Genomic DNA, 27,594 nt, shown 5'->3' with positions numbered 1-27,594 from the left:
TACTGTATAGTACTGCTGTCATTTACACATATGTCATGGGCAGTGCATCAAAGATCTACAATTCACCCATGTGTTTTTAGAAGTAAAACTACCAAATACATATTCAGGAAAAATTTATATGGGAAAGTAACAACTTATAAAGTATTTATTTGATGTTTTTGTAGAATATTTCAGTATCAGAATACAATCCAAAAACTTTTTTAAAATGCATGTTAGACACGTAAATATCAAAAATTAGGTCTGACATTGTACAAGCAATCTTGTACACTGGGGCTACTTGCTTTGTGTGAGGATTCCTCATAGAATTTCAAAGTAGAAGTAGTGAGTTCAGCTTCCCAACAGTGAGACACTGAAACTTCACATCAAAACTTTAAAATTATTTTTAAGTTAGATAACAGCTTAAAATTTCCAAAACTTGTATGGTCTGTGTTATTTGAAACACTACATACTTTGTGCTAATTAGGGTGCGAACAATAGAGAAGAAAAATGAAAAAAACTTTAAAAACATAAAATTTTCACACAACAAAGCTTATTTACTTTTACCTGAAAAAAACAGGAAAACTACTATAGCTTCAGAATAAACCTAAGGCACAAAAAGCATCCATCACTGGTTCAAAATATTCAAAACCAAATAGAAATCAATAGAAATGCAAATTAAATTAGTATGAATAAATACATCTATTGTGTTATTTTTTAAATGAGAAAAAATTTAAATAACCAAAATCATGTGGGCTCAGGCGTTATATCTTTTTAAAATTATTTTGCAGTTTTGAGTAGGCTACAATGGGTTACTTGCTCTTATTCTTTTGTGCATAGTTGTTGGTCATGGCGGTAGTAGATGGCGGTACTAAAACAAAATACTTTTTTCTCAATTGGTGTGTTTATTTATATTTTTGTTATTTAAATAAAGTAAAAATTAAAGTAAAGTAAAATTAAAATTATAGTGTCAATTCACTCAGGAAATCAATTGAAGATCAAACCATTGGGATGCTAAAGAATGAAATTTGAATGCAAAATTACCCCCTTGACCCTCCTCCTCCCTGAAAGTATAAAAACTAATTTTCCTATCTATGGTTGGACTTCATTTTATTAGGGGAAAAAAATATTTAGGGCATGTTCCCACTGGTGTCCTTGACCTCCCCAGTCGTGGGCAGCACGGTGGCTCAGGGGTTAGCACTTTGGCCTTTGCAGCGCTAGATCCTAGGTTCAAATCTTGGCCAGGACACTATCTGCATGGAGTTTGCAGGTTCTCCCCGTGTCTGCGTGGGTTTCCTCCGGGTACTCCGGTTTCCTCCCACATCTCAAAAACATGCAGTTAGGTTAATTGGCTTCCCCCTAAATTGATCTTAGACTACATTATTGACATATGACTATAGTAGGGACATTAGATTGTGAGCTCCTTTGAGGGACAGTTAGTGACATGACTATGGACTTTGTACAGCGCTGCATAATATGATGGTGCTATTTAAATACTGTGTAATATTAATAATCACAATATTATGTTTGGGGACTTTACAATTACCTCAAAAAAAGTTGAAGGTCATAGACTTCAGTGTAAGCTGCCAAATGACTCACATTGTGGTCAAATTTGTAATTGTCTAGAACATTGTTTCACAACCTTTTAACATGGAGGAACCTCTTGAAATAATTTTCAAGTCTTCAGGGAACCCCTGATGTAAATACTGACAAAATATTAGTGTGATGGTCAGTAAGAAGAGTTGCTTCTACATTGTACACTGTTGCCAGATAGAAGAATGCCCTTACAGATAGCTACATGATCATTGGTATCAGTTAAACTGACATGAGAGGCACAAATTGCTCATTGCTCAAGGAACACTGTAATTAACCTCTAAATCTGCAATAGATTATTTACACAATACTCACTACAGTAAGGGAAATATTTTGGAAAACGTAATCCAACATGTACAGGTATGAAACCACCATGTACAAACCTACAGGAATGTCTGACTCAGGAATATGTGAGGAAAGTGATCGAATACCTATTAAGAAGGCGTGGTACAGGCTGATACAGCAAATGGACTAAAAGATCATTGGGCTCATCAGACTGATGTAAAAAATATAAAAGGCAGAGGGCGAGCACAAAACAAAGGGAATGTGAAAAGGGTAGGGGATCTCTCTGTAAAGCAGCACGAAGGATGTAACTTTCGAGATCCCAATTTCATTTAACAATATTACTGTTTCTAAAATACATGTTTAAATGAATTATCTCTGAAAATGGCTCTTACTTCAGGGGAAAATAAGAAGATCTATTAGGCTATAGAAGATTTGGTTTATTTCAGCATAAAATAGATTATCAATTCCCTTAATGTGCACTAGGCATCTATATTTTCCTGGAATAAATGAAAGCTTCCAAACTTCCACAGGGGTTTATTAGAGAGTCAAAATAGCAAAGGTAATGTCCATTTTGCAACGTATTTAATTAAGCTTAGAAATTAAAGGCCCCTTTGGAAATCTAATTATGTAAAGGTAAATTAAAATTGAACACAATTTGGGTGATGAAGAGGAATACTGCTTCAGTTTTTTCACCAAGCAAAGTAAACTTTAACCTTGATGTGAACAATTGGAAAAACTTAAAGCTAAGTACTAGATGTAGGCAGATGTAATAAACACAAAACCCTCTATCAGCCTTCTTAAGGCTGGGTCTACACTGACGTTTTTCAAAACACATGTAAACACATGTGTGTTCCTATTGCATTTATATACGTTTTTATGTACTTTTATTAGTGGCAAGCTTTAAAATGCTGGAAAATGTCTATGCCACGTTTTCCTACATTTAAGTTTCAAGTGCTTATAAACGCCAAAAAATGTGGAAAAACACTCCCATTGAAAGCTGGCCATGAAATTGGAGGATCTTGATGCAGAGCTCTACTGAAAATTAATACTGCTAAACAGCTTATTTTTATTTATTTAGATTCTGCTTGTTTTTTGGTTAAAGTGCCTATACTTACCCTCTTCTCCCCACTTTTCTTTCAAAGAGAACAGAAGGGCACGCTACTCCTTAGCACCACTCAAGAGTTGGCCAAGCAATTAGATAGGTATGTGTGGGTGGTGTGGTGTATGTGGATGGAGTGTATATATAGTGTGTTTATATTTGGTACATGAGGGTAATGCTCTATATACTTGACCCTCTACACATCAAGTTATGAGTAGGGTACATACCTCTGTTAGATTTTTTGGAGCTGAAAATGAACTGACATAATTCAGTTCTGTTACCATTGGATTCCCTTTCAGTACCTGATTGTGTGTTACAAATCTCTGGAAATCTTTAAGTTTAAGTTAAACTGAATTTACTTTACCTACTCTCTGTTTAAAGAAAAATCTGAAAGCCAGTGCCTAATACCCCTAACAATGATTTGAAGATCACATGTTATGAAAATATTCTGGTTACCCATATATATTATCCATTAGGCAACTGTGTGCATTTCACTAATTGAATAACCAATTAGTTGAAGAAATATCCTAAGATTAAACTAAATAAAATACAATTCTCATGGGAAAATGGGTGTTTGACTAACCCTGTCTTTCTACTGCTACATTTTTTGTCAGCACAGCTGCAATATTTTGGGTTTTGGCACTGACTGATTATAATTAACCTAAACCCCATACTAACATCTTCTCTTTCTAATGGACAGGTTGATAATTCCCCCCTGGAATCTTGTACAGTGATAACTCGGCTAACAAGTGGCCCTGCTAACAAATCCCCCCCCCCACCCACTGTTTATGGGACTCAGCTAACGAATGTATAAAAAAAAAAGCAGTAGTAATAAGTAAGACACCCAATAAGTACTTCCTGTATACTGTATCAGAAAGTGAGAGAGAGAGACATGCTTTGACCTATATAGAGAGGGGCTTCCAGACTGTCACACAGAGAAACTCCTCTCATACCAGCGTCAATACAGTGCACGCTCCGTGTGGCTGTGAATTTGAGGTAGGTGTGATATATAGCATTTATTCTTTACATACAAACGGGGTTTACCTGCTCCATAAAGTTTTTGTTTTTTTACTTTGTTTGTGATTAACTCACAGTGAGGATTTTATACAGTAACTGGCACCATGCTGCCTAATAAAACGTTGAAACAAACGTCTGTCCTAATTGCATTTATTAAAAAAATTTACCTGTTACCTGCTGTTACTGAGGGAAGCTGTTCATCTCAGCCTTTGGTGGGTTTAAGACCTTTTATATTGTGTTTTTTAATATTTTATAAAACATATTCCTGAATTGTGGGCAGCATACAGAACTAATTAAATGATTTTCTATAGAAACCTATGGGAAATCACAATTCAGGTAACAAAGAGTTTGGCTAAAAAAAGTGATTCTGCAACAAATTATCTTTGTTAGTCGAGGTATGACTGTATTTTGTCCCTTTTTGCCTGTTATCCTACTATTGCTTTGTATGAAAAAGTCTGGCACCATATGACTTACACCCTCAGTGTAGGAATTCAATAACTACACCTTCAAATACTTTTTAAAAAATGTTAAAATTATGGAAATCTGCTGGAATTACTCATTTGACAAACTAATTAAATCAATGAATTGTATTGTTAATCATTTAATTACAAATTTATTAAAAATAAAGAATTGAAATATCACATTTGCAAAAGTATTCTGTATTTTATATACTATTGCTGCGCTATACTATGCTGCTACTAGACTAAGCTTGACAAGATATGTAGCAGATGTCTTGGTGGTCCAGCCTTAGCACCCCATGCACTAACCATGCAAAGATTCCTTGGTGGGTATTACTCGCATAGTTCTTATATAATGTCTAGAAAGCAGAAACACCACAATACACTATTCAAAGCCACTTTATGTTGACTGCTTTTGAATGTATTTTTATTTTATTTCTGTAAAACCAAACTGTAAGTGTAAAGAGCTTTGTTTTTTTCCCAATAAAAAAATAATTTGATTAGTTTAGAGATTTAGTGTTTGCGTTGTTCAACAATTAGGTTGCACTTTAATGTCTAAAAAATAAAACATTTTTATTTTTCTAATTTGACTTGAACTTTAATGATCTAACTGCAAATTGCTCTGGTAATTTTGCATGTGCTGGTATTTTTTACATTTATCTCAGAATAATAATAAAGGAGATATTCATTATCAAGCTGGGGAGTTACATGGTTGTCTTGTTTTTAGAAAAATTAGAAGAAAATCATCAGGCTTACTAAAAATGTAAAGTTGAATTTAGTTAGGATTAAAAAAAAACAACGTGATTGCTTTGTGTTCCTACCACAAGGTCAAAGCAAATCAGAAAATTCCATTTTTGATTAATGGTATATGGACAAAAGGTCAGACTACATAAAATCACAGATTAATCCCAATCATGCCATTCTGTGCAACAGAATGTCTAAGCAGATAGACTGGAGACTAAAGAACATAGACTATCATAAGTGAACCTGGATGATCCAGCAAGCCTGCAATGGATTTCATAAAAATCATTTGCTATTTGTTAGGAAATGTTTTTATTCTTGGACCTGATCCGTTCCAGGTTTACTCGATCACTGAGGTTTACCTATGATAGTCTTTCTTCTCCAGTCTTGGAAAGCTTTAATAAATTGGACCCATTAGGTCTACCGTAGTTGTATCTGCTCAAAAATTGGGCTTTGTAAGTCTAACGTAAAAAATGTTCTACCCAGCAGATTAATAAACATTACCAAATACCTTCTTCAATATACAATGTTCTTTATCTGATTAGGGTTACCTCTAATCAACCAACAACATATGTAGATTTATTCTATGTAAACTACATATTACAATAAAGATGAATGATAATCTCCATCTGTTTTTAGTTTGCATGCTAAATCCTAATTAGCTAGTTGTACATATGTTCTGTAATATTGTGGCAAGTTTCAGCAAAGAGGGAAAAAAACAAGAAAAAAGAAAAGGGGCCATCATGTGTAGGGTAGACTTGTTATAAATTACGCTAGCGTCATCACACCCACATAAAATATGACTCTAGTACCACATGAATTCTGACCTTACTTTATCACTCTTTACTCAGAAATGGGAGTTTTTCAGCCCGCTTTCCGTTAGATTAGGGAGTAAGATTGGAACATATACATTACCAGAGAAGTCTGTTTGCAACAGAAATGAAAAAAAGAAAGTTAGACTCAGCAAGTGGTTGTTAGACATGGAATTTCTGCTGTAATGGGAAGGATGCCTAGAAATGTAAAACCTTTTTATACAAAAACCAAGCCTATACAAAAACAAAAGAACAATTAGTCTAGATCTCTAATAATAATTACTATGATATTACTATACATTTCCTAATTTATATAAAGTAAATTATTTGTTGAAATTGAACTGAAAAAAAGAAATAATAAATTGAAAGCACAAAAAAAAAACTACGGCTTTCAGTGCTATGTATGTATTTTCATGAGCCAAAATCGACAATTTCCAAAGGGTCACTCAGGTTACATAAAACTGAAAGGGTTAACAATGTTACAACCATATAATATATGACTAATCAACATGCATCGCAATATGCACTAAAACTGGTCAAGAACGCCCACGCAAATCAACACAAATTACAACTAAACAGCATTGACGTACTTAAAGGTTTCTGAGACGTAATACTAGATGAATCATAGTGTATAAATGGACGATCAGTATAAGTCCCTGTGCACCAGATCAAAAACCAGACAAACAATAAATTGAAACCTGCAAAACACACAATTAGGAAATAGATAGTGAAGTTTTTTTTTAATTATTATTATAAGTCTAGTGGTTAAGCTTTACCAGTTTAATTATTTACAACTAATTTAATTATTTGTATGCTTAAGCAACAAGCTACAAAAAGTTTTATATATTCCAGTCTAGTTATATATTTGTATATTCCAGCCTAGTTATATATTTACATATTCCAGTCAGTAGTAAGAGTGAGGAGGACCTAAAGGCCAGAAGGTGAATGGTTCTACACTCATAGGGTCTTATTTATTAAAGCTGGAGGCTGGAGAGGATACACCCAGTGAAGTTGGGTGATCCAGCCAACCTGGAATGGATCTGGTCCAGGACTGAAAACATTTGCTAACAAATAGCAAATGACTTTTAAGAAATCCATTCCAGGTTTGCTGGGTCACCCTGCTTTACTGATGAAAGTGTATCCTTTCCAGCCTTGGAAAGCTTTATTAAATCAGGCTCATGGTTTTGAAGGCAGTGGCAAAGAGGAGTTGGAATAGGGGTGTGCAGTAAGAGCAGTGGTGGCGAGGGGACAGAAGAATGTGGGCAAACACATTAATGACACCAGGGAGTGGGTGGATTGGCTTTAAAAATTAATTGTAAATGAATAAGGGGGTGCAATATTGGTGGGCATTGGGGTGCAATGGTGAGACCAGGAGGGGGTTGCCCCCTCCTCATGATCTCACATACTGATCCCCACACATAACCACTCTCAATACTCTGCTACTACAGATACTTACAGGGTGTAAGTGGTTATACTAGCAGGGTGGTGCAAGGAGGTGCTAAGCTAGCTGGTGAGGCACAGTGCACCAATCCCTAGCCTAACCATGACCATGATCTGGTGTAGAAATCAACTTGGAAATGTCTGTGGGGCACAATCTGTAAGGTAGTTGTCCTCCTTCAGCAGCATGGTGAGTTAGATGAGGTGGCAATGCAATGAGGTGGCAAGGTGTAAAGGTATAAATTAAAAAAAAAAAAACATATTTGCACTTTTACTCAATCACCCAATGCATTTATAATGAAAATGCAAAAGGCTGGCCAATATAAAATATTGTACTGCGTTCAATATATAGGCAACAATACAATCAAGCATAGTATTTACCTGTAGTAAAACCTCCCTGCAATTTTAGCACATCTCTTGTATAAGAGTATGTAGAGTTAGTTAATATAATGATAATATGCCACTAAAATTAAAAGTATTGAAAGAACAATCATTTAAAAAAAATAAAATAAACCAAAACTATAATAGTAGTTACATCAAATAATTATCTTTGAAGAGAGATTTTTTTTTTTCAAACAAGTTTATTGTATATAAAAGAGTTACAAAAAGAAAAGAATAATATTTATTTTTACAAGATAAGTGGATGAAATTAGATCTTATACAAGCATTGGAAAGCTGCTACATTATACAATCACATCTATTTTAGGAAAGACATTTTTTTACCTTTGTATTACTAGACGAGTTATTACCTTATTGTATTGTGTATATGTGTATTATATGTGTACTATAAAATAATTAACAATGTTTGTCTTAACTTCAAGGGGATATTGTTAGGGGGAAGTAAGATATGCAGGTAGATATATATGGATATATTAGGGTGGAGGGAAGGTGGGATAAGGGGGATGGTTGAAAAAGAGGTTTTTGTTTTAATGTAAAGTAATGAGATATTTACCAAACATAGGCAAGTAGTTAATCTTTCACTTCATCCCTAAAACTTGGGAGGGCACAATAATGTACATGTGTGTGTTATGTTTCAGGACTGAGGAACATGCAAAAAGCAAGACAATTAGACCACCAGAGGGTCTACTTGTGTGTCAAAAGCCTTTAGAGTGCTGTAGAACATGACATCTATCCATTTTCTAGAGGTTAACAGAAGTTTAAAGACCAAAGCTCTGGTAGTTTCTTACTTCAGTAATTGGTGCTGGGGGAAGTAATTAATAAGAGTCACAGGGTTCAGGCATGTGTCAGAAAATGGTGCCTACATAGGGAAATAATTAGAGGTTTAAAAACAGTGGCTGCCCTTTTCCTATTTATGGATTGGGGGCACTCTGCTGTACCAAAAGGCGAGACGAAAGTTTGTTTCAGATGTTAAAGTTACAAGGTATAACAAAATGTTAAAAAAATATTTCTTTTCCTTGGTACCTTAGCATATAAAACTGTGAAACAGCTTTCAAAACTGTATTAGTATTTTCTGAAATTTTTTGTCTTGAGGACATAATATGAAATACCATGACATGACATGATGTTCAGAATGCACAAAGGATATATTGAAAAAAAAGGGGAAATTCTATCTTTGCAAAATATATATGCAGTTGTATGAGTTTAAAAAAAGAAAACAAATGTATTGTGTGGAACATTTCATCGTCACTAAACAATTACTTGAACCTTCACCTACAGCAAAGTTGTCAAAGCTTTATGCGCGCTAGAACACTGAAAAATCCAGAATTTCACAATTCCCCTTAGGGATCTCCTGCTTGGGTACAGACTATGCAGCAACTACTGCTCTCCCCTGTTCAAAATATTTAAATTAATTTACAAAGACATGATTACCTCAGTTACAGGTTTAGGTGCTACATTCCCAGGAACATAAACGTAATACATTGCAGTGTGGTTACATTAGCTACAATAGTCACAACAGGTGGCTACAAATGCTAAGAACATCTAGCCATCTAAATGCATAAATTGGTGTTACCCTACCTGTGTTGCCTACTAATCCCATTATCCCTCATCAAGTGTCTCTCTATGGAGAAGATAGAATATAATATAAGATTCTGGGTCAGGCCAACAAGCCTGAAATCGACCTGGTGCAGAACTGAAAACATTTGCCAACGAATAGCAAATATTAACTAAAGTTTGCTAGGTCACCCAGGATCTCCCATGATAGGCTATCTTCCCCAGTCTTGGAGAGCTTTAATAGATCAGACCCAATCTGTAAGCTCTTCTCGTGACAAAAAATTGCTGGGATCCTCAATGCTAATAACCATTCTAAAACTCTATTACCCAAATGATAAGCATTCTGTGACACTTTCCTCCAAAACCTTTCCACAATTTGCCTTAGACGAATATCCAACTCACAAACACTATAATGAGAACATAAACATGTATCACAATCATAAGTTTTTACACCTAGTTTTTTACAGAGTTGACTAATAAATTGGTCCCAGCTTGTCATTAAAGTATGCACAAAAATGCACAATGAATTAAAGTCTAATTGCCTTGCAGTTTTGTTAGGCTAATTTAAATAGGGAACAGCTAATAAGGTAAACTAGCAGTTTAGGCTGATAAAGTTTTAAAAGACCAACTGAAGTCTAGTCCATCCAGGGAGGGCAATGATTTTTCAAGCTGCAGTTGCAGACAGCTGGAGGAAGTGTGCAGTTAAGCTTCAAGTTCTGCTCAATCATTTGTTTTACATATATCTAATGCAATGACAACATTGTTTGCACTCTACTAATTTTACATTTTGTTGTTTTAAGAGTGGAGCTTGGAGAATATCAATCAGTTTCCTGGCAGGCTCATACAAATAACTTAGACTTCCAGCCCACTTTTGTTTAAACATGTATCAGATCTCATGCTTGCATATCCATAAATCTTTCTGAAATGAAGATATTAACCTGTTGGGGACAATGACAACACCACCAAGGTTATTGAATGTAACATAACAAAAAGATGAAATTGTTGAGGGTCTGTGGTTTTGCTTGTGGACTACAACCAGCTTTTTAATGTAACCACTTACTCAGATGTCTCTGATTCAGAAGCTGCACAAGGGACAAGCATGTTAATCTCCGGTAAAGCTAAGCAGCACTGTGAAGCATGGGAGTCACATGGCACACATATGTACAGCGCATAATGGGAACCTACATAGGCAGCTTAGCATGAGGCTCAGTATGCCATAAAAATGGAAACCACCCTCGTTGTTGTTCCTTTTATATAATTTTATTATGTATTGAGTATTCACAATATAAGTTTTTAACTCATCTGTGCAAACTATGCACAGACCACAAAATAGTGCCACAAAGTTCATAGTCATGTCACTAGCTGTGTGGCTCACAATCTAATGTCCCTACCATAGTCATATGTCTTTAATACAGTCTAAGATCAATTTTGGGGGAAGCCAATCAACCTAACTGCATGTTTCTGGAATGTGGGAGGAAACCGGAGAACCCAGAGCAAACCCACGCAGATAGGGGGAGAACCTGCAAGCTCCATGCAGATAGTGTCCTGGCCGAGATTGGAGCCTAGGACCTAGCGCTGCAAAGAGAGTGATAACCACTGAGCCATTGTGCTGCCTGTATCTGAATTGTTAGGCATTCCTAATGAGAAGTAAACTTGTCTAAGCAATGCACCTGTCAGCTTCATGTGTTAGCTTTTGTACCATCCTGACTTTTTCATATCAGTTATTCTAGTCAAATAGCTCCCCTCAGTTAATAAGCAACCCCAGTATTGAAATTCCAGGACTGACATACAATGAGGCAGCATTTCAATAAGGTTTCTGTTTTGTCATATGGCTTATCCTGTAATTTTTATCACAATTACCAACTGGCAAACACAGTGGTGGAGGGGTGATGATTTGATTTGGACTTGTTTCTCAGCCAAAGGTACTGGGTATCTTGTAGTCATAGAGACAACCATGAACTCCTCTGTAAACCAAAGTATTCTAAGGCCTCAATCATGAGGCCATCTGTAGCTTAGCCAAAACTGGATTTGGGCAACTGGACTGCAACAGGACACTGATCCTTAGGCATGCCAACAAATCTACAATCTACTAAAAAAGAAAACACTCAAGATGTTACTATGGCCCATTCACAGTCCTAACTTCAACCCAATGGAATAGCTGTAGTGGGATCTTATAAGAGCTGTGCATACCAAAGCCCCACTTCAATATAAGAAAGCAATGTAAGCCTGACTGTGGGTTAAAATTCCTCCACAACTATGCGAGTCTGATGAAGTCATTCAGAAAATGAATAATTCAAGCTATTGCTGCTAAACGTGGTTCTATAAGCTATTGAACTTAGGGGTATAATTAGTTCTGCCACACATTTTGGTTTAATTTTATAATGACATGGTTGAATCTATTTTGTGTTGTTGTACATCTGAGGTTAGATTAAAATCATGTTAGAACTCCTAAGTAAGGATCAGATGTTTTTGTCCTGATACATAAAACCTTAGAATTGAAAAAGGATGTACTTTCTTTTTCTCATGAACATGTACACACATATATATATATATATATATATATATAATATATATATATATATATATATATAAATATATATATAGATAGATTTATATATATATTTTTTTCCTTATTCAGAACTGCTACAGTCATTTTAGCAATTAAGTAGTTAGTAACAAACTAAAAGCAAAAAATAAAACTGCAATTACATATGTTTTGACATATACATTCACAGGAAATATGTGTGTCAGCTTCTTGCTCTTTGAAGCTTAGAACGTCTGCATTCTAACATGATCCTGAAAGGGTATACTCACTTGTAGCAAAAGGAAACCAAACAATTAAAGGATTATCTAGAGACACAACAACATTAATATAAAACTCTTTTGTGTCGACTGTTGGCCACTATTACATGTTGTCAAAGACAGAAATAAAGCAAATAGATACACCCCTCTCACAGAACAAGAACAAGGAGCGTATCCATTTACTGCATTTTCATACCAAGAGACTTTTATAAAGGTCAAGTGACATAACCATTCCCAAAAACTAGGTTAAAGTAACATTATAAGCCCCACACAACTGAACATTTTTCCTCAATTACTGCTTTCACACCCTACCCATACATGTTTTGTTGAACTCTTATGTCATACAGACAGGTGTTTCATGAAAGTAAAGTTAGCTTTTATTAGAAAGCATGCGTCTAATTTGCCATGTACCATCTGTTTGTTAAAAAAATGTAGACGTGATCTCAGGCCACACACCTAAAAATACTGTACTTTAAAGAAAGGCTTTAAACATCAGCATTAAAAGCTTTACGTTTTTACCATTTAAATAAGATTTTGCCATGGTCAGCCTACCTCAAATCTGTTGATATAAACAACTAAAGGAAAGCTTCTATTTTTTTTTTTACTACCTGGTTATCCAGGCTCCTGTGGAGAATACACACTCTCTACAGTAATGGGTACTTCTACAATTACTTCTATTAGACTACAATGACAAATTATGTCAATGCTATCTTTCCCTATAAGTATATTACTAAGCATGGGTGCTTCCCTAAAGAGAACTCTTTATACATGCAAACCCAATCACTCATTTAAATTCATGCCCTGGTTAAATAGAATGTTCTACTTTAAGAGTGAACCTGGAAAACATCTAGACTAGCCTAGAAAAGCTGTGATACCCAAAGAAAGGTAAAGACTAGTAGAGATGATGCTGCTGGACAACGCTGATAAACCGTTGTCAGAATATCTGAGCAAGAAAACCCTACAAATCAAAAAGCAGGGCTATTTTAAATTATTCTCCTTTAGCCAGGCACATCACCAGACACTTTTCAGTAACCACCCAAAATCAGCCAGAAAAGTAAGGTCACAGTACAGGGTCACCACCCGCTTACAGCTTCTTTCCACCCAGCTTCAAAAAAAATTGGGGGGAGAATACTGTAAAGATTTCCTCATTTTATCCAAAGTTCCTGTTAATAGAGTGAGACCTGACCTGAGATCCCAAGATTTCCACAATACAAAGCCCATGCAGATAGATACCTCCTTTACCAGAAAAATAATTATTGTTTGCTTATTATTCTTTATTTATTATTATTTTCCTCACTGTGCTATGTCAGATCTTTAGTGCCTTCCCACATTTCTAAGAAACCCCTGCTACAGTAAATCATTACATTTATTGTATGCCATATTTTTTCAATAGGAAACCTAAAGTCTAAGAAACTAGTAGATTAGTGATGGATTGAGGATTTGTGAACTTTTGCCAAAAGCAGCACAACACAATGAATCAATGTTTTAAAAATAAACATGCAGATCATATTTTGACAAACAGATAGGAACATTAGTAATGTCTTCTAAAGAACGTGCATCATCTGCCAACATTTTGCCATATTCACACAAGGTGCAAATTCATGTTTAATCAGATATTCTCCTGGTACATATGTTTCCTTCTACAGCTTCTTTCTTTTGGCTCCCACAATATTGTCAGTGATGGGGACCAATCTTGCTTGCCGAATGCATGGTAACAGGTGAAGCACATTCAAAGTGTCTCACAAATATAAATGAATCAGTGAGGACCTTTCTCTTCACATGACTGAAATCTGGTGCTGGGTCACTTACATTTGTGAGGACACAGTGCCTTATCTCATGCATGTAGAAAAGAATGGTCACAGCCACCTGTATCTTATGTAGAATGCCTGCAGGATATGTAACATCCTGGTAGGCTCATTGATTGTCCCTTCTGCAATAAAAGACCTGCCAGGTCGCAATTTTGTAATTTTTATATTTAGTTTCTCCTAAAGAGCAGTAACCAGTTGTAAAATATTCTGCAAGAAATACCTAGACGGTGAAGCAGTCCCTAATAAATGTTAGCAAAGTACTAGAATCAATATTGACTTTGGTCAATCACTGCAGCTGTTATTTTTACATTACAAACTATCCATGCCATGAGTTTCATCAGTGAAGTTGGGTGATCCAGCAAACCTGGAATGCAACTGGTCCAGGATTCCAAACATTTGATAGCAAATTACTTTTTAGGAATTCATTCCATGTTTGATGGATCACTCAGCTACACTGATGAAACTGTATCCTCTTCAGCCTTGGAGAGCTTTGATAAATCAAGCCCAATGTCCCTGTGGGGAGGTGACCATCTTGGTGGGGGGACAGATTGGTAAAGAGAGGTGCAGAAAGCACAGAATCACCAGAATGAGTAAAGGAGATACCTTGGAGATCCTTGAATGCAGGTCCTCAGGAAGAGCGGTTTCTCTCAGTAAGCAGCACAGTACAAGCATCAGAAAATATTATGAAACTACTAGTCACAAAGCCCTGGATGATCTCACACAGCATTTGTACGCCCATGAAGCTTAAGGTACAGTAGTGCCTAAGCACAGGAATTACACTGGTATTGTCTAGGATGAAAATTTTATTGAAGGAACTAGAAGGCATAGTTAACATTTTAGATGTCCCCCAATAACATATTTAGTCTACTTTTTTATGTTAAGGTCCACTCTAATAGAGTAGGAACATTCAATATCCTAAAAATATTAAGCAATGTAATAAATATCACCTAATTACCTGTCAGCATTGAGAACAACTTGTAGAGCAATGGCAGAGAGCTGTTAAGGTTAAGGTGGGATAGATAGTCCTATATTGCCACTTCAACTAATTAAAAAATAAAAGCTGGTTTATTCCTTATTTAAAAGGACGTAGCCAAGCAAATTATTTTTGTCCTACTGTGAAGAAGTGTTTACATGCCTCAGAACATTTGAAAATGACAAAAAGGTACAATAAAAGGGGTGTGGCCACATGGGAGGAGCTTGTACCAGGTGTGGCCAAAGCATGATAGACACCATTGAATAAAGTAGAAACAAAGACTCTATTTAGGGTACAATTAAATATAAAACCACTGCATCTTTAAAGTAAACCATCAATCAACTTTTGTTCTATTGGTGGTTCTATTATTATATATAGGCCCAACAAGGGCCGTATGATATTTGCATATTAGCCAACAAAATTCCCTTTTTAAGTAACATAATCCTAATATAAGAAAAGTTCATTAAAGCAGACTAATTTATTTTATTACTTTACTGCATGTATGCAAAAATGGAATTTTGCACCAAATCCCCATAATCACATACACCTAAAATAGATGACTTTGCAGCATAATTTATATTTTTCAGTTAAAAATGCTGCATTTTTAATGGCCAAAATCTTTCCTTGAATCAGGAAAAAAAACATCACGGGGTCCCAACATATTAAAAATAGACCCCTCAATAGGCTGGGGACCTTCCTGGATAAGAAACAGGGCAGTGACCTTCTCTTTTGTAAAAACCAAACCCCTCTGTCCCCAATGGTGGTAAGGACCTTCCATGGGGGAGAGGGTATATGCACCCAATATGGATAATCTATCCTCCAGCATCACTGCTGTCTCCACGCTGAAGTTAGCCCTGGATGATCCATTGTGGACTCCTATGCACAAACTGAAGGAAGAAGTCAAGGAGTGCTGCATTGCCTATCCATTAAGAACTAGCACTCTAGGCTATTTGGCACCATCTAGTGGCAGCCCTCAGAATTACAAGTCAAACCCAATATATTATTATTATTATTATTATACAGTATCTATGTAGCACCATCGTATTACGCAGTGCTGTACAAAGTCCATAGTCATGTCACTAGCTGTCCTTCAAAGGGGCTCACAATCTAATGTCCCTACCTCAGTCATATGACTTTATTACAGTTCAAGGTCAATTTTGGGGGTAGCCAATTAACCTAACTGCATGTTTTTGGCATGTGGGAGGAAACTCATGGAAACACGGGGAGAACCTACAAACTCCATGCAGATAGTGTCCTGACGGAGATTCGAACCTGGGACCTAGCGCTGCAAAGGCCAGAGCACTTACCTGTGAGCCACTGTGCTGCCAAAAATGTAATAGTGCTAATTACATAGATAACTATTATCTTTGTAATTAGCAAAATACATTAAAAAAAAAAATTTAAAATTTAAAAAAACAACGTTCAAGCCATGGGTTTTGGGGGGAAATATTATTAATGGATTGATGTGTAATTCTGAATTTAATTCACAGAATAATACTAAAATAATCAATACTTGGAAGTACTGAATTTGTTATAGATCATGTATATATAAAGAGGAAAAAAATATGATTTACAATTTACCTTGTATGAAAGGAGACTTGAAAAATTTTGGGTAAGGTAAGATTGTTATAGTAATACATCTTGCACATAGGGGTAGATGGACTGTGATTGAAAATTATTCTGGCTATTATAAAGAGATGAATCATTTATTGGGGATAAAAGTATTTACCCCACTTATAAATGTGATTCTTCAAAACAAAACAACTTACAAATTATTGATATAATGATAAAAAGGAAGGCAGTTTCTCCTGCCTCTCCATGGTCTAAAAACAACAAAAAAAAGGCAATTTTCAATAAAATGACTGGACTTTAAAGCAGCTCTACTTTGTTTTAAAAATGAAGATTACTGATTTCTGGAAAGTTGGTTATTCTGTCATTCAAGGTATTCGCAATATGGGGAGATGATGTTTAAAAGAAATTTCACTGAGAGCTTGTGACCTACCTATAAGTTGGTGGTCACTTTTTTCTTCTCCTAGCTAGCATGATTCAGTTTACTTCTTTTGGTCCAACAAACCAACTACATTAGATGAATCTCTTACCTTTGACAGTGTCTTCCCATTTGCAATAAGAGTAGCAAGCCCTGCACAACACACCAAAGCGCTTGAGCTTGATAAACCAGAACTTGCTGGGATGTTTCCATCCACTAAGCAATTCATTCCTGCTGGGCTGTTGAAGGCGAAATGATCCTAGAAAAAAGCAAGACAATAAAACAATGGTCCAAGGAAAAGATCACCGCAATTTAAACTATACATGGCAAACAAGAGATCAGTGCACTAAAGCCATATAAAGCAAACAATCAAAGTATCATTAGCACTCTTAAAAGTAAAAATGTACATTTTTTTAAAATGTTTTTAAATGGACATACAAACACTTGAGGTAATCCTTTTCTATCGCCTCCCGTAAACATGTTTCCTATTAGCACAGGTGACAGAGCAGAGCTTAAATGACTCCCTACTGCTTGCCCTTACTCCAAAAGATGGGTCCTAAGGGATGTCAAAAGATACATATACACATACATGTACATATACACACACAACTAAGTATTATTATGTTCAATACATTTTTATTAGAATTTTTTCCAAGTGAACAACAGCATCCCCATACATATCTTTTATATAGGGTTATAACAAAGAGAAAAAAGGGAAAGAAAAAAAAAAGAGAAGGGGGGTCACCATGAACAAACAGGCTTAAAACCTGAACACCAGATTCATTATTAATATTTAGCCTTAAACAATAGCATAAAAATAGTCAGTGACAGAATTCATAAATAGCAGTAATACATCCTACCACATCGTCAAGACCGACATATTTAAGCTGGGTACAAAAAATTGGATCCAGGGTTCCCAAACCAGCATATACTTAGAATGAGTATCGGTTAATGTACTAGACAATTATTCATTTATGCACTTATTATCAACTCTAAGTTTCACTTTATGAAATGGAATAAATTGTTTCTTCCAGCCATTTGCTATTGTTTGCTTAGCACCTATAAGAATGTGCGAACACAAGTAGGTATTATCAAAACATTTTAGTTATACTTTGACTGTACTGTATTCAATTGGGCACCATCTATTTCTAATCTATTTTGTTGAAAAACCTCCCAAAGAATTTAATGGGGTTGTAATGCGCAGGTGTGGGCCGCAGAGCAAGTGAATGCAAACAAATGCCAGGTTTGGAAAGTAGTACACTGAGAAAAAGGTGGTTGAGGTACATTAGGTCGGGGGGAGGGTGAAGAAAGATAAAGAATAGGGGATGAAATTTTAGAAAAGCCTGGTGACATGTAAAAGTCATGCACCAAGCCACTTCTCAAATAATGGAGTTGTATTTGCAGTACAATGCATCAATAACTCCATGGGTCCCCACAGGCTGCATGCACCATGACCTGCACATGATCAACCCTAAAATGCAGACAAAGCATCGGTTAAACCCTGTGGTATCCAACACCATCCTATGTGCTTCAGATTTTTCAAAAATATAATGTTTTTCAAATTACATGTCTGTCTTTTTTTAGGGTTCCCTACCTGGTACACCTGGATAAAAGCAAACAAAAAAATTAATTATTTAAAGGTTTTATTGCATATGTTGGTTTAAATGTAGTCACGATACGCTTTTATGTAAAAGAAAACAAACATTTTAAAACTATTTGGGTTTCTGGGAAACCCTATTATCTCCTGGAATATTCAACAACATATACAACACAAAATTATTTCTCAGTTATGCTAAAACAATTTTGACCTATATTTTGCAACACATACTACAACGCTATTTGAAGTTCTAGGTTATATTAAGAAAGCTCTCTAATGTTACAGCTTGTGTTAATGTAATGTACTGGCTGGTAGATGCAGCTACGCTGTCACAGCTATACTTGTTACTCTGGGATAGACTCCACCTGCTGTTCTTCATTTATGGTATCTTGAAAACTATACTCGTCAGTTTACAACGGCTGATCTGCTAAAGATGTGTTTATGTAGTAAAGTCATTTGGCTTGATTTATTAAAGCTCCCCATGGCTGGAAAGGATACACTATTATCAGTGAAGCTGGGTTCTACAGCTAACCTGGAATGGATCATTTCAATGAAACAGAGTAATTTCCTATTTGTTAGCAAATGTTTTTAGTCCTGGACCATATCTCCATTCCAGGTTTGCTGGATCACCCAGCTTCACTGATAAAAGTGCATCCTTTACAGCCTTAGAGAGCTTTATTAAATCAGACCCAATGTTCCCATATACGTAGCCTTTTTAGTTTGATCTAGAATAGTTATTGTAAAATGCAGTTATTTCTTCTTTCTTGCTTTTTAACCCACCAACAGGTAAAATAAACTAGGTATGTTACATACAAATACAATCATTTTTCTTACCTAGGAAATTCGCTAACTAGCATTAGATTATTGGTGATCCACCAAGAAAACAGGTGTATTGTGTCCACACGGAAATATGGAATTTAAAAATAGTTTTTCTTTTCTAACTTGTTCTCAGCTTAGACAAAAGGATGCACAGGGTCATCCTAAGAATGAATGCATTTTTTAGCACTTTATCCATATTATAAACTTTAGCAAGAAAAGGGAAGAATAAACAGTATGAAATAGAATTCTCTTCAAAGTTGTAAAAAATTGGGTTTTAAAACAGAGAAAACAAGGGTTTTATATAGTCATTTCCTATTACAGTGACAGAAATGCAGTCATTTTCTAAGGCTGGCCTTTAATTGAGTGTTAGTTGAATCTTGTCAAAGTTAATTATTAATGTAAGAGAAAATAAGTCATATGATCCAAGAAAATCAATGCCAGAAACAGGACAGGACATTGAAATCACTTCTTCTCTTTTGATGGATGGATGCTGTGAGTATGTTTTATCATCACTTGTCTTTTGGAGATGTCATCCTCACTTACAGGAATGTTATGGCGTTTCTGAACTGCTTTGAAAGGATAAAATAACTAGCATACAGTTTAGTTCCCAGCTTTATGTGAAGCTGAGACCTAAATAACTTTACTGATGCTGTTTTTTCCAGTTATTCAATCAGTTTAAAATATTTTCTTACTAGGCATGATGTCATTTGAGTTGTTGAATCACTGAAGGCTGCCTGACAATTGGTTTTAATGAGTTTACCCATGCACATGTCACAGATGGGCCTGCAGAAGGTCTGGTGTATATTAGAACAGCATGGCTATTCAGAAATGAGTTTAAAACAGTATGATTAACTCCTTCAAAGCCCACATTTGCTGGTCTATGCTCTGTATATACAGTATGTGCAATGCTGAAAAAAATCAATTGTAGCACCCACTATGTATTTCAATGCCGCACAGATACAGAAGAAGAACAGAAAAGCTGGAAAGAAAACAAAAGTGACTCTATCAGCTTCTTGATATAGTTTTCAAACCAACAGAAGGCAAAAAATTACACTTTTTAAATAGACCAAACAGTACAGTAATTACCCAAATAAAAAATCCACTTGTACCGAAAGCTGTAAAAATACTGAACGTTTTTTAGGTGCAACACCCTTTTTTTTTTTCTTTTTTTTTTAACGACGCGGGACCCGATGCATGACACCCTGGGAGTGATCGGACTGCACTGCGGGATTGAAGGTAAGTGTATTTTTTCTTTTTTTTGAGTTTTGAGATTAGTTCCTCTTTAACTAAGCTCGCACAACTCAAAAAAGTAAACACAAAAACTAAGAGACTAAAAGAAGAAAAGGATTAAGTAAAGAAATGTGACAAGACATAGATGAAAAGCAAATGTCTTTTACACAAAAATGTAAGCTTTTACTTTTAACTAGGAGAAAAATAATATTTACCTGGATTCCTTTCAGTCCACAAAGAAAGTAATTATGCCACAAAGGCTTAGTCTTATCAATTTGTATATCATGTATGGCCACAGAAATGTCCCTGTAAACACAAGAATTGATAAAATAAGATCCTGATGTGTTGATAGCTCTTTGCTGACACACACTGGCCAAAGAGAAAACAACACAATACAATACAAAAACCTAATCATTTTTAAAAGGAATTTTTATTGAAAAATCTAAATAATGCAAAAAATACATAACACAGAATTAAAGGCAATCCTTAGATGTAGATGCCATCTTGAAAAAAGAGAATTGTTGTCAAGTGTATAATAATAATAAGTGTAATATAGCTTGATTACAATGTTTTTTGATTTTTTCACATTCCAGCATACAGGTCCATCATTATTAAGTGAATTTCTATATGGTACCACTGTGCAGGTACATGTAACATGATCCAGAAAACCTGAAATGCATTTCCTGAAAGTCATTTGCTAGCAAATGTTTGCAATCCTGGACAAGATTCATTCCAGGTTTGCTGAATCGCTCAGCTTCACTGATGAAAATGTATCCTCACCAGCCTTGTAGAGCTTTGAAAAATCAGGCCCAAGGTGTACATACTTGCCAAACTTTTACTTTAATCTAAGTTTCTTGCCGAGTGTACATAATTCACAATTCACAAGTGAATTTGTATTGTAAAATCCCCGTGTGTTATAAAGTTAATAGTAACTAAAGTGTCTTCACTCAGTCTGTTTGCTCCTTCTAACTTCTATTCACTCTTAAGGACTTCTTGCTTTAGGCCCTTTTTTAAACACATGTAAACTGCTCCAATTCAACTGTATGGGAGCAGCTGTGAACCACTTTATGCAACCATTGGCTTTGCAGCACAGTTTCTGGAAGCGGCATATTGCTTCTGGCTTATTCTTCTCAGGAGAAAGAAACAAGCCTTCACTGCATACGGAAGAGCAGCGTTTGTGGTTTTCTACTCCTGGAATCATAGCTGACATTTGCTATGCACCTGGGAGCAGCCAAACTGTGTGGTTTTCAATCACAAGTCTGAAAATTGGCCTTAGGAAAACATCCGAGAGTTCCTCACCACTGGGCTCTCTCTGCTGTCATATCATCGATTCTTACTGCACCCCATACCTATTACACAGATTACAGGCAGGAAAGTTACAATACAGATGGCCAAAGAAACTTGCATTTCTAGAAATCTGACTATGTTGAAGTCATTTAGTAATTTCTCAGAGGAAATAAAAAGCCAAGGATGTGTAAGTAAAGAAAAGGGTGTATATGGAGAGGTTTAGAAATAAATCGGGTTTAATCGATCTAGAAAATAAAATTTCATAAAAGTGAATTCATGAGTGAAATATTAATATAGCAATTACTTTTTTACTTAAAGCAGACCTAAACTCAAATTTTTACTTTACATAAAAGGGTAGAGAACCCCTTAAATTTAAGTAAAATTTTTTTTTTTTTTTTTTTAAATTTTTTTTTTTTTTTTTTTAAGTTCCTCCCCCTATGTCATGATCGCATGCATTGTCACGCATCCTGGCTGATCCTTCTTAGCATGCCCTGATCTCAGGCATACGCAGAAGCAGCCCTTTCATAAATGGAAGAAAAAATGCAAATCTCACGCATGCACAGTGAGATCATCCTTTTTTTTTCCCATCTACATAACCCGATCTCGCTCCTGCGCAGTGCGAGATCAGGTGACGCAGGAAGAAGAACCTGGAAAAAGAGAGAAGATTTGGGCACCTGATATTAAAGTTGTGTTTTTTTGTTTTGAGTTTAGTTCCGCTTGAAGCAGAGCTGTTTAGACACCCAAAAACATAATTAAAAAATAAAACATAAGTTCTGACCACTGAAAGGAAGAACCTTTCTGCTTCTATCATTAATGATAAATAAGGAAAGCCCATGCTGGTTCTTGGTAGCCTATTCATGACATATAGGTAAGGATTTTATTTTATCACATTCTCCAAGCTAAGCAAAATTCCCTTGTAGGGTAGTAATCAATTCAGAAAATGAAAACCCCTTAACATAAATAAATCCCAGTGTAAGAATATCTGATGAAAGCGAGGACGATGGCTGCAGAAGACAATGTAGTCTATGCAGAAGTCAGTAACAGAGAAGGAAGCCAATGTGAGCTGGGAAGTGACTATATTACAGCTTATTTGTTCTAAGTTATCCAGTTTCATCTTTTGTTAGTTTAAAGCAAATACAAAATGATTTATATTATAATAAATTTAACATCCAAAGAAAGGGGGAGGGGATACAGAAACAATAAATGACCAAATTAATGCGGTTTTGGTGGAAAAAAAAGAAACTTTAGAAAACACCACATTATTAAAATTATGAACAAAAAAAATGCAAGTATCTCCTCTTTTAATCTTTTCTTGTAGGCATAACTTCCAATATGCCAAAGACTGATTTAAATGTGTTTACTTTTCAATGAGCAAAATATTTAAACCCAGGGCACAGTCGCATCAGAATAAAGATGTGGTTAATTTTGGATTTTAAGACATCTGGAAATCTGGATTACTTTATTTTGGAATTCCATTTATCTCATCCTATTGTATCAAATGCTTTCTAATAAAACATTTTCAGAGAAAAACCACAAGTATAAATTTGAACATTACTGTAAATTATGCACTTTGTGGATTAGGATAATATTGGCAATAAAAAGGCCGATCCACCATCTGCTGGACATGCACTGCAAAATGCTAACGCTAATGCAATGAGACAACGATTACCAAAATAATGAAGGAGAAGCAATGAACGCACTGCAATCATACAATTACATACAATTTACTGGTATAAATTAGAACATGTGATTCAGTAATAAGCTTGCTGTAATGTGAACGCAGCTTAAAGTGGACACACTATACATATCCAAGAAAATGTAAAAATGATTCCCATAGCCACTTGATGAAATCCAGGTAAAATGAGCAGTGACATCAACACATTTCGTAATGATGTCTTCCTATCACTAAACCCTTTATGCTAAGAAAATAAATATTTACATATATAATCATGTATTGTTTTGAGTAGAGAAAGGATTATAACCCCTGTTAAGTTGTTATTGCTGTGTTTAGTCATATTGCTAGGTGGACCTATTAGTTCTGATGATGTTGTCTACCTTTTTATGTAGAGTAAAAATTTTGAGTTTACTTTAAGTTGGCCTTCAATGAAGCTTGTGCAACTGGATTTGGTACTTTATTAAACTGTCATATAGAATTCAATTGTCTCTTACGCCATAACAGTTTTCCTTCTCTTTGTAAAAAATATAATTAGATTGGTCTTTAGCATCCGATGACTAGTCAAAAAAATTTAAATCTATGTATTCACATACAATGTGGAAAGTTAAAACCCTCTGTCAGTGTATATTGTTTTATTTCTTTTTAGGAAATGTCTTGTATGGTTCCCAAATGCAATGACAGCAAATGGAAAAAAACAAGCATGAGTTTTTTCCTAGGTAGATGTGAATTCAATTACTTTAATATGATATAATCCCTAATACGTTATTATAATTTTAATCTGAATTGACCATGATATAAAATGATTTGAAAGGAAAATTGTTCTACTTTATTTACAATGAGGGACTGGGGTGTTTTGTTTTTTCCCTATTTTAAATTTGCATATATATGTCTTTAAAACTCAGATAAAAAAGTAAAATTAACTCAAGCTCTTTCTCTAGGGTAGATTTTATGAAAATTTCAACATACCTTCGACTGTCACCATCTTACGTAACCTGACCTGATCACATCGGAAAGAATAACATGTACAGCCCACTTGAATAGTTGTAGAAAAACACGTTTTACATATTTTGCTGGTGATTTCAAGGAGCCTTAAAGGCACTTTTTTTAATACATATCAAATTTATATTTATTTTGCCTTACAATTTTCCTATAAAAATAACCTAGGCTTCAGAAAAAACAAGCAAGGAATGCTGACTCAGTGAATCATATCACAAAACATGTTTAATTTTACAGCCTGATCATAGAAAGGAACAGAAATCTTGGCTTTAACTCCAATACCATTTCCAATCATGGAAAAGGACTGACAAAAATTATTTAAATGTAAATGAAAACATTTGATTGTCTGCCATATTAATTCAATGAGCAATGCATTTTATATATGGAGCAATGAAAACAAATTACTTACAAATAGGCTGGGTTTGTATTTGACAAGTGCAGCACCTGAGAGTCAATAGATTGAACAGCTGTTAAAATATCTTGTTCAATAGCCATGGGAAGAACTGCATAGCCACAGTAGTCAATATGTTCCCCTGCATCAGAAAAATTATATTAGTAAATAAAACTAGTAAATTATATTAGTAAATGTAACTAGAATGCAGCTTTTTATTATCAAATAGTTTAGTGAAAAAGAAACACCCATGTGTGTCTCCTGTCCCATTTTTAAGTAAACCTTTCCAGTCAAACAAAAGTCTTGCTAATCCTATAGAACAATCAACATTGCCACATCCCTAATTAACTATAGCCAAAGAAGAACATATATATTAGGACTTTAAAGGCAGATAGACACAAGACACTGTTAATTTATTCATATTTCTTTATAAAATCACATTTATTGAAGTTTAAAAAGACATACCGGTATACAATTTTATACAGGTAGTCCTCAGGTTAGGGATGTCCGTCAAACAGAGGACTCCTAGATAAGAACAGGGCTTCCCTGCTTGTTGGGTGCTTGATGGAGGGGGGCAGTTTGCATGACTTGCAGAAGAAATTTTTTGCTAAACACAGCTGAGGTTGTGGGTGATCTTAGGGGACTGAGCTCTTTCTGCAACCTCTTGTAACTCTTTAATGACCAAGACAAATTCTGCAGGTTTTTTTTTTTGCAAATCAAGGCACAGCTTGCTCCAGAAGGTAAAGAATATCTAGGCTACATAAAGATTTTTTTTTTTTTGCTATGTTTGTGATTTACTCACAGTGAGGATTTTATACAGTAACCAACACCAGACAAACATCTGTCCTACTTGCATTTAATAATGAATGTACCTGTTCTGACTGACAAACAAATTCAACTTAAGAACAAACCTACAGTCCCTATCTCGAATGTAACCCAGGGACTACCTGTATAAATACGTGACAATACCTCCAGATATCCATGTTCATTTGCACACATATGGCCCAGTATATGCCAAAAACATTTTACAAATATACCAAGGTATCTATTACACCAATACATTCTATGCAAGGGCCTTCAACGGATATTGGATATCAACCATTCATGTTTCAATGCGTTTCACAGATATGAATCTGCTTCATCAGGAAACAATTATACAAAGAGAATGGTTAAGTACTGCTCTGCTGCTATTTAAATCCCGATGGAAGCAGCACCAGGAAGGAGATTCTGCAAAAAGGTGGAATATATATGTAAAGTAACAGCCAAACCTCAATGGGTTCCCAAAACTGTGTTGTTCATCATAAATCAGAGAGGAGGAAGTTCCTTTTAGTGAGGTCCAGAAATATGAGCTACATATTTTTTAGCAAAGTCTGGAGATTAAATAATCCTGTATAATCAGTAAAAGCATATGAATGGTGGAGATTTTACAAATGATAACAGAGAAAGACTAGTAAAACTTTGCCTAAAGTGGAACATTTCTTTTATTGAAAAAAAGTTTTTAGTCACAAATGCAGAATACCCTTCTGAGCAATTACCAAATTAGTAATGTCCGAATTCCAACAGATCCATGGTTTGCAGATAATGACTGCTATGGTCAACAATGTATAAATATTAACAAGTATTTTAGTCTAATCTAAAAGATTCAAACATTTAATTAATTTAGAGCATCAACCTTCATCTGTCCACTTATCCCTAACAAATTGAAAAATGATCCTGGTTTCCTAAAGATTAAGTTAAACTTGGTCTGCTATACTTAGGTTTATGGTTTGAAGAATTGCTGAAATCACTCCACTTTTATTTAAAACAATAGAAGGTCAATTTGTGAGGAAGCCAATTACCTAACTGCATGTTTTTGGAATGTGGGAGGAACCCAGAGTACCCAGAGAAAACCCACACAGACACGGGAAGAACCTGCAAACTCCATGCAGATAGTGTCCTGGCCGAGATTTGAACCTGGGACCTAGCACTGCAAAGGCCAGAGTGCTAACCACTAAGCCACCACGCTGGTAGTTGGTCTTATATGTTTCTGCCACAAGCAAGATTCTCTTTATAGGCAAAAACAGCCAAGTATTATAGTTTATGCTATGATAAGACTACATTATAATATCTCATATTCAAACACATATAAGGCTTTTATTATTAGTTCACAAAATATCAATCATACTTCATAGAATTAAACACAAACTGTTGGTAATAGAATATATATAAAGATCAGATTTTACCTATAAGGTTTACTCGTCCTGGTGCACGTGCATAGAAAGATGGTTTACTGCCATACTTGGAGATGAACGATTCTCTCAGTCCAACCAACCTGGAAAATGTAACACAAAATATTATTGATATAGAATACATTCTCTGCATTCCTTGTTAGGGATACACCTTTTTAAGAATGTTGATGTTGTGTATTAAGCTACAAATTCACACCAATAGCACTGAACAGCCTTTCATTTATCAGATGAAGGGGCAGATTGGCTGAGCAATCACACAACAGAGCACTAAAAGCAGAGCCAGCGCAGATACCTCCAGTATTTTGTACATGTAACAGTCAACTTTTGTTTCATCTACATTTTAGTGTACATTTTAGATTCCTCTGTTCCTATCAGCATTTTTTTACTTTATGGGTTCTCAGATAATAAATCCCTGATTTTTACATGAAAT

The 27,594-nt window shown here is 35.3% G+C and overlaps 1 protein-coding gene across 2 annotated transcripts in view; it reads right to left on the bottom strand.

Annotated features, from left to right (window-relative positions):
• Positions 1–27,594, bottom strand: part of GALK2 (galactokinase 2) — a 101,122-nt gene that overhangs the window by 62,829 nt on the left and 10,699 nt on the right. For both annotated transcript variants that reach the window (XM_072402411.1, XM_072402410.1), the window contains exons 2-5: positions 27,159–27,247; positions 24,955–25,078; positions 20,803–20,893; positions 17,054–17,200 (exon numbers count right to left, since the gene is read on the bottom strand). In XM_072402411.1, the coding sequence (XP_072258512.1) occupies positions 17,054–17,200; positions 20,803–20,893; positions 24,955–25,078; positions 27,159–27,247 (451 nt within the window). The remainder of the gene's footprint in view (positions 1–17,053; positions 17,201–20,802; positions 20,894–24,954; positions 25,079–27,158; positions 27,248–27,594) is intronic.

The sequence above is a fragment of the Pyxicephalus adspersus genome, chromosome 2 (genome assembly GCF_032062135.1).
Source record: "Pyxicephalus adspersus chromosome 2, UCB_Pads_2.0, whole genome shotgun sequence".
Lineage (NCBI taxonomy): Eukaryota > Metazoa > Chordata > Amphibia > Anura > Pyxicephalidae > Pyxicephalus > Pyxicephalus adspersus.
Note: the sequence above shows the minus strand (reverse complement) of the source record. Positions and strands in the feature narration are given on the sequence as shown.